Consider the following 13,738-nt stretch of genomic DNA (forward strand, 5'->3'; position numbering starts at 1 on the left):
GTTTATGTTTTTGTATGTTTACACTCTCACCAGTTTCAACTTTGGTCACAAATAATAATGGTAAAGGTGAAAAGGGGAATTTGCCATGTGAATGCCATACTGAAATCTTTCCTTTTGCAAGCGGTGTGCTGCTTCCATACACCTCATGTTGTTTACTCCCGTGTATTGCATTTTACTGCTGCTTTATATAAGGAAATAGCTTACATTCTTTAAAAAAAAAAAAGATTTCAAACTGAAATATCCTTAAGTTCTAGTATTGCAGGAGTTCCTATATCCCTGTCTTCAAGACCCTTCTGCACTCCTTTCATGTACCCTACCAGAAATCATCACTGTACTTAGTTTTCTCACTCAGTGATTTCCTTATCTGTGAATAACAACGCACAATGTGAGAAATTAATAAAGAGAAAACTGATGTTCATACTCAAGACAGGAGCATACAGTGGACTCCCATTATAATGAAGTCCTTGGGACCAGCAGTTTTGTTATATTAAAATTCTGCTATAACCAAATTGCCCTGTACAAGCAATGTGCTGCCACCACTATAGTATCTTTTAATGTGGTCAGCTGCAGCAAACACATGACATTCATACCAAGTCCCTGTAATATGTCTACTCCTATCTGTAGCTGATTTATGAACATCCTCCGTCAAGACACACAGGGAGGCGTGCATGGCCTGATGCCTTCCCAGAATCGGACACATCAGAATTTGATGAGACAGCTGCACGGCAGCAGACTTATCACAAGTAAGCTGTGATACCTATCTCTCTCTCTCTTTGTATAGTTTTGTTTTGTATTCATACATACATGTACATATTGCTCTTGCGTGCATGTCATTGTGCCTGCTTGTGTCTTTGTGCATAGTTGGTTGCTTCTCTTTGACATGTAATTAGAGTCGATATGAATAGATCCTTCATTATTGCCAGGTCATTATTCAGCACTATATGATTCATGCATGAATAATGCTAATGGATAGACTCTCTTTTTACTGAAAGTTTTCAAAAACCTGTTATCCCTCAAAACTGTGGAGAATATAATGAATGGTATGCTGAATGACTGGTTTATTTCAACACAATTAAGTGCCCTTGTTTCAACACAAAGTTAACAATATTTTGAAAACCAGAGTGCTTTTAGCAAAGGAAAAAAAAAAGAAAGGAGGAAACTATTTGAAATATTTAACGCTGGAGAGGCTGCTGTTTTCTTGTTGATTAAGTTACAACAGAAGGTTGCTTCAGCATCAGAGCTACTGGAGTGTATCTAAGTTTACCTCCAAAGTGAGTAAAATGCCCTCTATCCTGAAATCAAACTGTGTCAAAGAAATGTCAGGGTCTCAATTTCAAAGGGTTTTACAAGAAGTGGAATATTGCTCGTGAAGCTGAAACAGCACAGTAGGTTTGGCAGTAAACTGACTCCTGTCTTCCCACAATCTAAACCAGTGATCTGCGTCTGCGCCTAGCAGAGGAGAATGGTGCCATCCGACGGGCCAAGGAGTTCCTCAAGAGACAAAAGAGACAGCTCCGCCAGCAGCAGGTGGCTCTGGAAGATGCCAAGGTAGAATGGAGGCGGGACCTGAGGCAGTCCTATGATGAGGAGCCAGATCCAGTCCCTGGGGGAACATCAATGCTGTATGAGGATGTCAGACTTGGGTTGGAAAGGGTAAGGAATGACATTGCAGTCAGCGAGTATTATGTAGAGATGGGAGGGTATTATCATTTACCACTCATGTACGTATGCTAGCCCAGCTGTTTGTCTATACTGGCTCATAATGTGGGAGTGCCCTATTCAAGTAGTGTATACCAGCAAATGTTATATACCTCATTTCTAGAATCCTCTCATCTGATTGGTTAAAAGGGGAGTCATGAAAATAGCTGTGCCCTATTTTTGAGTTACTGTGACCGGGGCCCGGGCACAGTTAGTAAATAGGTTTGGAGACAGCCGCGACCCCGTACACATAGATCGCTCATATGTACGCACCAATGATACGACCGCTGCGCATTCGATCAGCGTGCTGTAAAAGAGACTAGCGAACTGGTTTGGAGACAGTCGCAACCAACCCCGTACACTGTACACATATAAATGATCACTCATGTACGTACCAATGATACGACTGCCGCGCTGTCGATCAGCATTGATTACATGTGCTGTAAAAGAGAGTAGAATCTATATTTTCGGTATATAAAACAAATAATGAATGCTTGATATTCGGGGCACAGTTAAAATTATGTAGGCCCTCGGTAATGTGAAAACCATAACAATGCCCTCAGCTTCGCTTCAGGCATGGTTACGGTTTTCACATCACTGTGGGCCCATAATTTTAACTGTGCCCCTCATAGCAGTCATTATTTGTATATTATTTGAATCAGTGAATTCATATTTCCAGGATGCCGTGTGATATCAGTGGAGAGAGGGCCAAGTTATGCAATGTGTGCAGAAAAAATATTGCTTCATGAACCCTATCGTTAGTACATCAATGGAATTAGTGGGTTATGTATTTTCTTTTCTTTTAGGTTCACTCTATAAATAAGCAGCTGTTAGATTGTGAGAGATAATGAATGATGAGACCACTGTTTGTATGTTTGGGTGACACAGGAGGCTCTGGAGCTGGATAAAGCCATGGTGAACTTCACCACAGGGCGTCGCCTGGTGAGGGAGAAGGAGTATAAACTCAAACGCTTAGAGGAGTCCCTCAATGACAAGGTAGGAGATGTGGTCAGTGAGGGTCATCGTTCACCTCATGTTGGCTGCTGAATTGACAGCATGTCCAGTCATTGATGTATTCTCTTTTAGTATAGTTCACATAGCTACGTTGCAATATCAACATAATTCCAGCATCAGTGTCATGTTTTGTGAACAGGTGATTGAACATTTATATTAATAATTTCTCTGTGTTTCTGTGTGAATCAAAGTTTTCCCACATTATTTCCATGTCATTTTTATATCTATGGTGTTGGTGATGTTCGATTTAAGGATAAAAAAGACAAAAAGAAAAAACCTATGCAATTGTAGAGTGCATTTTGATTATAAGGAACATAGTAAGAGCAAAAGTCTTGGACAACGAAGTAAATCCAGGGCTCAAAAGGATCATCTGTTTATCTTTATATACTAAAATGTTCGACTATAACAGATTTACAATATAATGAAAGAACACTGCTGGTCCCAAGGACTTTGTTACAACCAGAGTCACCTGTATTGCATAAGGAATCAAAACAAGCCATTCTCTAAATTAGAGAGGAGAAAGGGCCTTTCATTCTCCGAGTCAAGCATGATAGTGAAGAAGGGGGGGGGGGGCAACTCATAGGTAGTAAGAACAAATTGAATGATCATTCTCAATGTTGTGAAAGAAATCAAATGTAAAATGAATGGACATTTCAAAACTCTCCACACTTCAGTTCTTCAGACAGTCACTTTCCCTACCCCACCCTATTCAAATTTAAATATCCTGCATTGTAAAAGGCTGTAACTTTTTATAAGATTTAATGCGATTACATCTGAGGAATGTGTAGTCGGAAATGTCTAGTAGAGGTCCATCTCTTTCTTTTCTTTGCCTTTGTCTGTGGAATAGAGCACGTTTGGGGTCAGTGAGATAGACCCCCACCCAGAGTCTACTCACACTGCAGGGATTCTCCTTGATGAATCATCTGGAAGCAGTGATGGAAGGAGTAGCAGTGCCAGTGGGGAGGACCTCATCAAACCAGGTTGCTTGTCTGAATCAATACCTCTGTCCATCTATATTACAGCACTTCATTCTTTATGACTTCTCTTGTGACATTTTTTTTTTTCACTTCATACATGTATTACCGTGGTACTAGAACACTGTGATAATGGTTTCTTGTATTCAATCTCACTTTGTGTTACTCTGTTGCGATTGAACCATAAGCATTTTTCCCCCCTTTTTTGTCCCTGCCGAACGAGTTCGAGCAGGGGACTATGAAACGGGCTCCGTACGTGTGTGTGTCCGTCCGTCTGTCTGTCCGTCCGTCCGTGTGTGATCAAAATGTTCAATTTGCTACTTCTCTGTCATTTATGAGCTGATTTTGATTCTGTTTGCTTTATATGATAGCACTACATGGGAGCTCTGAAACTTCTACACAGAATTTCAGTTGTGACCTTTGACCTTGACCTTTGACCTATATTGTACATTTTCATTCAAAATGCTACTCCTTCGCCATTTCTAACCCGATTTCGATTCCGTTTGCTTTATGTGATGGCACTAAGTGAGGGCTTCAAAACTTCTACACAGAATTTTGACCTTTGACTTCTTTGACCTTTGACCTTGATTTTTGACCTGTATTGTACATTTTGCTACAAAATGCTACTCCTTCGCCATTTGTAACCCGATTTCAATTCTGTTTGCTTTATGTGATGGCACTAGGTAAGGGCTTCAAAACTTCTACACAGAATTTTGACCTTTGACTTCTTTGACCTTTGACCTTGATTTTTGATCTGTATTGTACAATTTGCTACAAAATGCTACTCCTTCGACATTTCTAACCCGATTTCGATTCCGTTTGCTTTATGTGATGGCACTAGGTGAGGGCTTCAAAACTTCCACACAGAATTTTGACCTTTGACTTCTTTGACCTTTGACCTTGATTTTTGACCTGTATTGTACATTTTGCTACAAAATGCTACTCCTTCGCCATTTCTAACCCGATTTCTATTCCGTTTGCTTTATGTGATGGCACTTCTACACAGAATTTTGACCTTTGACTTCTTTGACCTTTGACCTTGACTTTTGATCTGTATTGTACATTTTGCTACAAAATGCTACTCCTTCGCCATTTCTAACCCGATTTCAATTCCGTTTGCTTTATGTGATGGCACTAGGTGAGGGCTTCAGAACTTCTACACAGAATTTTGACCTTTGACTTCTTTGACCTTTGACCTTGACTTTTGATCTGTATTGTACATTTTGCTACAAAATGCTACTCCTTCGCCATTTCTAACCCGATTTCAATTCCGTTTGCTTTATGTGATGGCACTAGGTGAGGGCTTCAGAACTTCTACACAGAATTTTGACCTTTGACTTCTTTGACCTTTGACCTTGATTTTTGACCTGTGTTGTACATTTGCTACAAAATGCTACTTCCGGCGGGGACATATATTACGCACCGCGTAATTTCTACTCTTCCTTGTTTTTGTTATTTCAGATGTTTTAGAGATTGGTGTAGATCTCAAGCTATGGCTATACATTATGGTCAAGAGACTAAATCAGCCACCTGTTAGAGTATTCACAAATTGATCAGAGAAGATATCATGGGTTAAAGGTACATAGTCCCGGTAGTGTAGAGGGCGCTGTTGATGATACTGCCGATCACCGTTAGCTTTGATATGAAGATTGCCAAAGTTGAGCTGTCATCAAGAGTAAAGCGCGTAGGTGTTGCTAAGTAATGTTGCCTTTGTTGTCTTCTCTGCGCATCACGCAGTCTGTAGTAATGCCAGGGTGCGTGCATATGTGTTTCTTATTATGACATCACAAAAGAAGTTTGCTAAAGCTGTCATCCCCTCAGCCAAATCTTGAGCCGAACTGTGATCGGACTTCTTCGGACTCGGGGGGGGGGGGGGGGGGGGGGGGGAGTGGGCCACAGCGTAAGCGCTAGAGAGGAGTCGATAGCATAGGTCTCTATAGGAAACTTGCGCCGTTTGCCCGCGTACGCATTTGACTACACCACCGGGACCATGTACCTTTAGAAAGTACTCAATGTGGAGCTAATAGAAACTGAAATGAAAAGGAAAATATGTGTGGCTTGTAATTCAATTTGATATATCTCATAAATTACAGGCTGTAAAGAAACAATTACTCTTTATGCAAATGTTATAGAAGAGATTTTATTATAATTATTGCATGGTGTTGTATTGTATCACATGTGTAGAGTACTATTCAAGAAATTGTTTCGTATTTTATTGATTGGGGGAAATCGTGGCTGTGCAGTATGCAGTGCAGTTTCTTTGCAGTCATGGTTTTCAACCAGTGCTTTTTGCCTCTCACAATCCAGATCCCAAAGCACACAAGTTGCTTTCCAAGAGAAGGGAACGACCCGGGCGTGGGCAGAGTGATGACCCTGCTCACGTGGTCAAGTCCCTGAATAACATCAATGCTCAACTTCAGAACGTCCTGGGTGTTTTGCAACAGAGGGATGTATTGCCTACAGCCACAGGTATCCTGTACATGGTCTTACTTTGATTGATGTCTTCTTTTTTCTAGCAGTACTCTACAAACCATGCTTCAAAACACCCCCCTTTTATGAAATCATTTGAAACAGTATCTTTTTCAGCTAGTTTCCATAGTTTATCTTTTGATTAATCAGATATTCATTTCTGTGACCAGAGTCAATAAGCACTGAGCTAGAAACCACAAGAGCCTGTTTACTAGCCTGTTCACTAGAGCCTGTTAGCCTAGTGTAGGATGTTGTGACATGTACTACCTGTGTACTAGAACTCTGTGATAGTGGTTTAGTTCATTCTTTGGTCTTCATGATTGTGATGGAATAGAGGAGACTCTACAGAGACTATCGATATGATTTCTAAGGTTAAAAAAACTTTTCAGCTAGCTTCTTTCCTTACTGTAAAAGTGGATATTTTCGCGTGATTAAATTTTCGTCCTTGGCTGGGTAAGAAGAGTTTCGCATGTTTCTAATTCCATGGAATCAAGACGTCATGCACAGGAACAAATGGCAAGCAAAAATATTCGCGTGCTTTTATTTTTGTGCTAGTTTCTGGTTGCGCGAAACGCGCGAAAATTTCAACACCGCGAAAATTTCCACATTTGCAGTATTTGAATCCTAGAACTCGCAGGGAATCATGTGATCATTTTGCTTCTTGTAGGAGAGGTTTTACTCTCTTTTGTGGCAAGAAGACAACCTATACAATAATACATTTTCAATTATGGACATTGATTTTGTAATATTTGTGTGCATTCACTCTACGGTGAGATAAATTTGGACACAGGAATGAATATTTTGTGTGAAGATGTTCCAACACTGTCTCCATCTATCTTGATTTGGTTTGACAGCCCTCCTCCAGGGCCCCTATTCACAGTCACCCCCAGCACCATCACACATCCAAAATGGCCATACCTATCAAGCACCACCACAAGAGACAACACACAGATCTCACATCCCTTACTCCGCTCCTCCACACAAGTATTCAAATCCTTCACACCCCTACTCGCAAGCCCCTCCCCCTCAGACATACTCAATGCCCAATGTGAGGAGTGCTCACTATGGAGATGTCAGGCCCCACCCAGCACCTTATGAATATGCAGCAGTCTCTAGACAGGGCAATACACCCTCTAGGCCATGGACAGGAGGAGGAGGTGCATTTGATCTGGTCAATCCAGGCTACGGGGCGGAGTCTGCAGAGCAGGCCATGAGTCGGAAGTGGAGGAGATACTTTGGAGGTAAGAACAAACATCACAAATTTTATTTTAGAAACCTTGATAGACTTACATTTGAAATGGCAAAAACTGTAAATCATAAGTGTCACAATGAATACCAATCATGATTACACACCATAGCCATGTTCATCATCTCAAAGGGAGTGTAATCATTTTTTTTTTTTTAAGTAGCCAAAGTTATCTTGAAACAAGTGCTCGGAATACCAGTGTAGAGATGGATCATCGCTAATTTTGTTTATTATTTTTAATTTGACTATGTAGACCAGCGATCAAGGGGGTCCAGTGTCAACCCTGGCTTCCCAGTTACTAGGGGACAAGAGCAGCCCAGTTTTGGTGGATACATCTCTGCAAGGTAGGATTGATTACAAGTTAACATGATTTTTTTTCTTTCTTCAATCTGTGGTTTATGTGGAATATTTATCCTTGTCTCTTTTCAATGTGCAGGTGTAATTATGCAGTGTAGAATGTCTGCCATTCTTGTAAAGATCTGTAAGGTGAAGACACGACTATATACATTGTAGGATGAAATGGTTGGCTCAACAATTAGAATCTCCAGCGTCTTCTGTGTGGATTCATAAGATAAGAACTCATCTTCTAGCACAACCTCAGTTCTGTATAATTCCATGTAGGACCCACCAAAAAAAAAAAAAAAGATAAATAAAAAAAAAAATAAAAAAAAATAATAATAATAATAAATAAAATCTCTGAACAACTGGTTCTCTGGTGACTTTGAATTTCAAGATATTATGCACATTTTTAGGTAGAAATAAGACTATGAAAACTTAATGTGTGCAGTTCAATTTTGTTTGATTGTTTGTTTGTTTGTTTTGTTTTTGTTTTTGTTTTAATTGAAGCATATACCATGATGTTGTCAAGTGATTAATGCCCCATTCTTTGTTGGTTCGTTGCCACCCTTTGCCAGAGACCAGCTGCAAGCATTCAGAGATTCTGGTTCATCTAGCCTAGGTGGTGTTCCCATGGCAACCAACCAGGGTTCCTCCACCCAGAACAGGCTGATGGAACTGAATGACTGGCTGAAGAGACATCGAATGACAGGCTTGATCAACGGAGCAGACCAAGACCCCACCAGTGCCATGGATCCTTCAAGTCTAAAAGGTACCTTCCTTATGAGCAAGCTATCTATTGCGATTTAAAGTCAGTCAAAAATTAGCTCATAGTGGTCTAAGTTGTTTCCTCCTGTAGTTGACTTGTAGTACTGGACTTGTGATAGTCAGTTAAAATGGGGGATCTGAAATTAATATGTGATAATAACAATTGCTGTAAGCTGTGGCTACACTTATGTGTTTTAAAGAAATTTGCGTTCAAGCCAACCAAGTGTAAAGGAATCCTATTATAATGCCTGGGCCCTCGTCGTACATTGTACACTAGAAAGACACTCACAAATATACACTGTATGAACTCATTCTGCTATCATAGGGATACTGTTACATATAATGCAATATTGATGAACTCGAAAACAGGACATCCGGCAGGAAAGTACCATTATTCTCAATGAATGTTGTTCAGTGTTTTACATTTGAAAATAACCATGTATCAGGAAGGACCCACCTTTTGTTACATTCAAAGCCACTATGCCGACGGAACTCCCAATAAACATCTGATTAATGGAACACATGTATGTATGTGGAGCTTGTGACTGGGGTAGTCACTTACTGCAAGCACACAGCAATAAACCATATTCCAGACGAGTATACACTGTATAAACAGTAGTTTGCTGGTTTGAACAGGACACATTCTTTTGCCCACTGTGTGATTTAGGACCAAAAATTTTCCTTCTTGTATCCACATAAATTCTTCTTCTTCTTCTTTTGATTAAGTCTGCCTCCTTCAATAGGCTGAAGATTCTTGCAGACTGGTGCTATTTACATTATAATACAGTTTATTTACAGACATTTACAAGCACATAGAAAATTTGACGAAAATATAACTAGCCACTGTGATCAACCGTAAGACGGTTTCGGAATGATCCCACAGATGGCGCTGTAACAATTTCTGACGACAGGGAATTCCGGTCCCTTACAGTTCTTGGAAAGAACGAATGGCGATGCGATTCAGTTCTCGAGTATGGTACCTGATAGGAGTGTGGTTGCGAGGCTCTCGTCAACTGAGTAGCCTGTTTGATACTACAGTCCTGTGCTGAAAGGGGAGTAAGATTATTGTGTATTTTGTACATCATAATTAGTCTGTCATTTTCTCTGCGTTGTTCCAGAGTGGTCCAATCAAGTTCTTGCAGCATTTTGGTGACACTTAAGGTGTTATGGTAGCAATTTAACGTGAATCTCGCAGCTCTTCTCTGGACCATTTCCACTTTGTGGATTAGGTTCTTGGAAGATGGAAATTTTTCTTTTTATCTTTGTCCTTTGTTTATTGCCTAGAATTATAATGCAGTAGAAACTAAAAATGTTAGTAATGATCTAATGTTTTATCTTGTTAAAAGCAGTTTTTCGTTATATCTGACCCTTCTGTAATGGGACTCCACACTGCATACTGTTGCCCATGACACAACTGACCATTACATTGACCATGTCCATGCTCCACAGGTCCCTCCCTGAGTCTGACCAGTGAGAGTAAGAGCCAGTCTTCCCGCTCAGCAAATCTCTCTTCTGGGGTTCATGCTGGATTCCCGTCAGATCGCCAGAAGCCTTCCCAGACCAGACTGGAACTGGATGCCGACAATCAGATCAGGATTAGAGAGGTCAGGTGATTGGTCACCTGATGGTTCCTTACAGCATCTGGTCATGTGACAAGTGTATTGGCGCTTTCGACGTAGCAGGTCTCCCCATACGCATTTACTGTCCGTCTACTACATGTGAACACAATTTCTTGTTCTTTTTTTTTTTCTTTCTGTCCTTCTTCTTACTACAGTGGAATTATCAGGAAACATACTTGGCTTCCTTACAATAAACATTGAACCTATTGTATGTCTAACATGCTGACCTATGGAATATCTTCCCAGTTTTCTTTGCACATTTCTTTTACATGCCAAGGACTTAGCCAGGCTGTGATAAGCTGCCAGTATGTATCTCTGTGTTTGATTCTTGTGAATAGAATATAATTTAAATCAATGGTGAACTTTCTTCTGAACATGATTTTCCCTGAAATAATTAAATACTAGTCACTGTTACTAACTCTTATTCCTTTTTTTTCTTCCTTTGAATTGATCACTTCCAATGCAAGAAATCTTATATGCATCAAGGGACTGGCTATACCATAACCTCAAGGAACCCATGAGTATGTGAAAATTCTGTGTGCAACGTGCATGTATTCCAATTTTGTCAGGGTTTTCACGCCATTTGATGGCTGATCATTTTTGCATATTTTTCAGTTATGATTATCATCAATTTCTTTTACAAAGTGACAAATTTTTTACTTTACAAAGTTGTATAAAGTTTGATGTAGAGTGCTGTTAAAAAAGTTATCATTACTGTACTTTAAAAAGTGGAAATTGATTTACACTTGTATTTAGACCATTCATGCAAATTTTCCATACCAATAAGTTTTATACATGTGTCTTTATTGTATTCATTTTGCCCTCCATGTCCATCATCTACCAGTATACCTCAAAGTTCAAAGTAATATACAGTAAGGGCAGCCCATGGTGTGTTGGGTCTGTATGTGTGTATGTATTCAATGTCACATATATATGTATGTATGCATGCATTTATGTATGTATGTGTGTATGTATGTATGTACCCGTATGTATATGTGACCTGCTACAACAAAAGGATCCTAAAGTCGCTGACGGCTGAGCTGAGAAAATCGGGTTTGAAGTCAAATCATCAAATTCGATCAAAACGATCGGATTTCTGTTTTTTGGCATAATTTTGTAGTCTTAAAGTATCGTCTATCATTTACCGAAATTTCGAAGCTAAATGATCAAAGGAAAGGCAAGAAATCAGCATTTTTCTGGGCCATGATTTTCCCACTTTCAACAGAACGAAAACGTGTCCGAAGGTTTGGATTTAGCGCCGCAGCTAGACCCTGCCCCTAGCAACAAGGGAGCGATCTTATTGGTCAGTGCGTGGCGCATTCTGGTTACTAATTGGTTGTGCGTAGACCGTTGGCACTAAGTTTGAATGAGCATTGCAGAGGTTGCTAGGAATGTACCTTCTATTGTCCAGCGGAGAAAACTGTCTGGTCTCCCCTTGATCATGATAGCGTCGGAAGGAAAGTTTGAAGGCATTTTTCTCGAAACGCTGATTTCCTAAACCACTCGTCATGCGGTAATAAAATCATCGATATATATCCGCAGCCGAGTACTTTAACGAGTCATGTTAAAATGAAATTAAAGTGGAAGAGTGAAGGAATAATGTCATGCCATTTTCAGAAAATTGTCCTTCTCCCCCCTCCCCCCCCCCCCACCCCCCCAACTTTCGGATCCTTTTGTTGTAGCGGGTCACATATATTATGTACATGTGTATAAATACTTAAAAAAATATTTTCCCCTTGCAATAAAAACACATCATATGTTACCTCGGTTTGTGTATGGTTAATGTACACCATACACTCCAACTGGGGAATGATGATGATGTGATTGGTAAAGAAGTTTATACAGGTGTACTGTGTTGCCAGTTTGTTCAATTCTTTTTCTTTATAGAATCATTGCTTGCACACATATTTGATCAAACCAGATGGTAATTCTGACAGAACATTGTGAGTAATCTACTGTAAACACCACATTTTAAGTGCGGTTTTTCTTTTCATGAATTTTTTCATGAATAGGTGCTACAGAAGTCTCCACTTAATTGGGTAGTGTCTGGCAGAACATTCCATACTGGATTAACCTGAAAGCATGTTTTATTCATTCACAACACAGATACCATATACTAATCATACACCTCTCTGCATCAGACACACAGCACAGTTTGTCACTTATGACCACTGTTCATCTAAAGTCACACAACAGCCTTAGTTAGTGTCTGCAATGTAGTTTTGCAAACAATCTGCATGCAGCCCAGAGTCCTCATCAAGCTACATGCATACTTCTATTAACATTTGAGAGTTTATGCATACATGTATATGCATATGCAGCCAAATGCTGCAACTAATTCTGCTGCGTCCCTGTGTGTTTCATGGTGACTGAAAATTTGTTTTCAATTAATGGCCTGAAGAAAGGTTACACTCTCAGTGGAGTTTTAAATTCTTCGTTTTTCTTGAGAGCAAGCCATAACTGTCAGGCCCTATAGTAATTAGTGTGTCACTGTGTGTGTATGGTACTGATGTGCTTCATACATGGCATAACGTGTCCATTTGTACTAGTGATATGGCGAAAGAGCGAGTTTACAGTTAGCTCGTGGGCACATTGGTACAAATGACCTTTCTTTTTTCCCAATAGGGTAGGCACTTCACTCGTTTTTAATGCAGCATGATGCATAAGCATGCCCACTATTTATGGAATTCACATTCGAAGTATGAACTTATGCAGAGCAGGTGACAAGAATGGTCTGTCAATTGACACCTCGGCAGGCATTCATTTCATTGCTTTGTGTTGAATGCATAAACAAACTTTGTCTACCAGCATTGCTAAATACCATGCTTGCTGTCAGGTGGATGTGCTAGTAAGCGCCATATACAAGGATTACATGAATAATCATTACATCAGGAATGCTTATCTCAGTGAATTAAAAAACCAACATGCCTGATTGTACAAATGACCTTTTTCTGCTCATGCGCAAAGTGGAACTGTAAACTGGCTTATTGGTCGTACACTGCACATTTAACACTTTAAAAAGTCAATCCAAGCTCTCTATCAACTTTGAGCACCTCGCAGTTTCTTCAAAATTTATATTGACACAAATTCTAAAGGCTTTCTGTGGGCAACTATGAAAATAGATCAAGCTTATCTGGAAATTTCCCACTGGTTTATCTAGAATGCCTACCCAACTATCCTGTAAACATAAAATGTATCAGGAACTGATTTTCCGTTATGTGAGCCGATTAAGCGTAGTACCCAATTACGGTAAGCAGAGAGTACTTAATTCACAAACATGAAAATATGACATGAATTTAACATGCACATAATCCATACACTTTTCCGTCCATTGTTGTACTCCAGGATAGCGAATTACTGCAGTTAGCCACTTGCAAAATTGTCTGGAAGTCAAAAAATTAGACTTACTAAATACATGTATGTGCTGGATATAGTATTTAAATACATGTATGTTGCGTACCAAAATAGAGGCAATTGAAGAGTCCTGTAACAAACATGGAAGTAATGAACTCTGGACAGATAGGGCCAGCTTTTCATGCAGACAACCATATAAGAAAACCATACAAGAATACTTTATACAATGAGCATCAGGCAGTGGTTCTAAGGAATGTTGC

General features: G+C 39.8%; 1 protein-coding gene across 1 annotated transcript in view; it reads left to right on the plus strand.

The window, feature by feature from the left end:
- Window positions 1–10,797, plus strand: part of LOC140229987 (uncharacterized) — a 33,047-nt gene extending 22,250 nt beyond the window's left edge. The window contains exons 22-30 of the mRNA XM_072310184.1: window positions 625–743; window positions 1,434–1,653; window positions 2,587–2,694; window positions 3,560–3,692; window positions 5,994–6,155; window positions 7,010–7,396; window positions 7,655–7,745; window positions 8,316–8,509; window positions 9,955–10,797. Of these exons, the coding sequence (XP_072166285.1) occupies window positions 625–743; window positions 1,434–1,653; window positions 2,587–2,694; window positions 3,560–3,692; window positions 5,994–6,155; window positions 7,010–7,396; window positions 7,655–7,745; window positions 8,316–8,509; window positions 9,955–10,118 (1,578 nt within the window). The 3' untranslated portion in view covers window positions 10,119–10,797. The remainder of the gene's footprint in view (window positions 1–624; window positions 744–1,433; window positions 1,654–2,586; window positions 2,695–3,559; window positions 3,693–5,993; window positions 6,156–7,009; window positions 7,397–7,654; window positions 7,746–8,315; window positions 8,510–9,954) is intronic.
- Window positions 10,798–13,738: the final 2,941 nt, after the last annotated feature.

The sequence above is a fragment of the Diadema setosum genome, chromosome 6 (genome assembly GCF_964275005.1).
Source record: "Diadema setosum chromosome 6, eeDiaSeto1, whole genome shotgun sequence".
Lineage (NCBI taxonomy): Eukaryota > Metazoa > Echinodermata > Echinoidea > Diadematoida > Diadematidae > Diadema > Diadema setosum.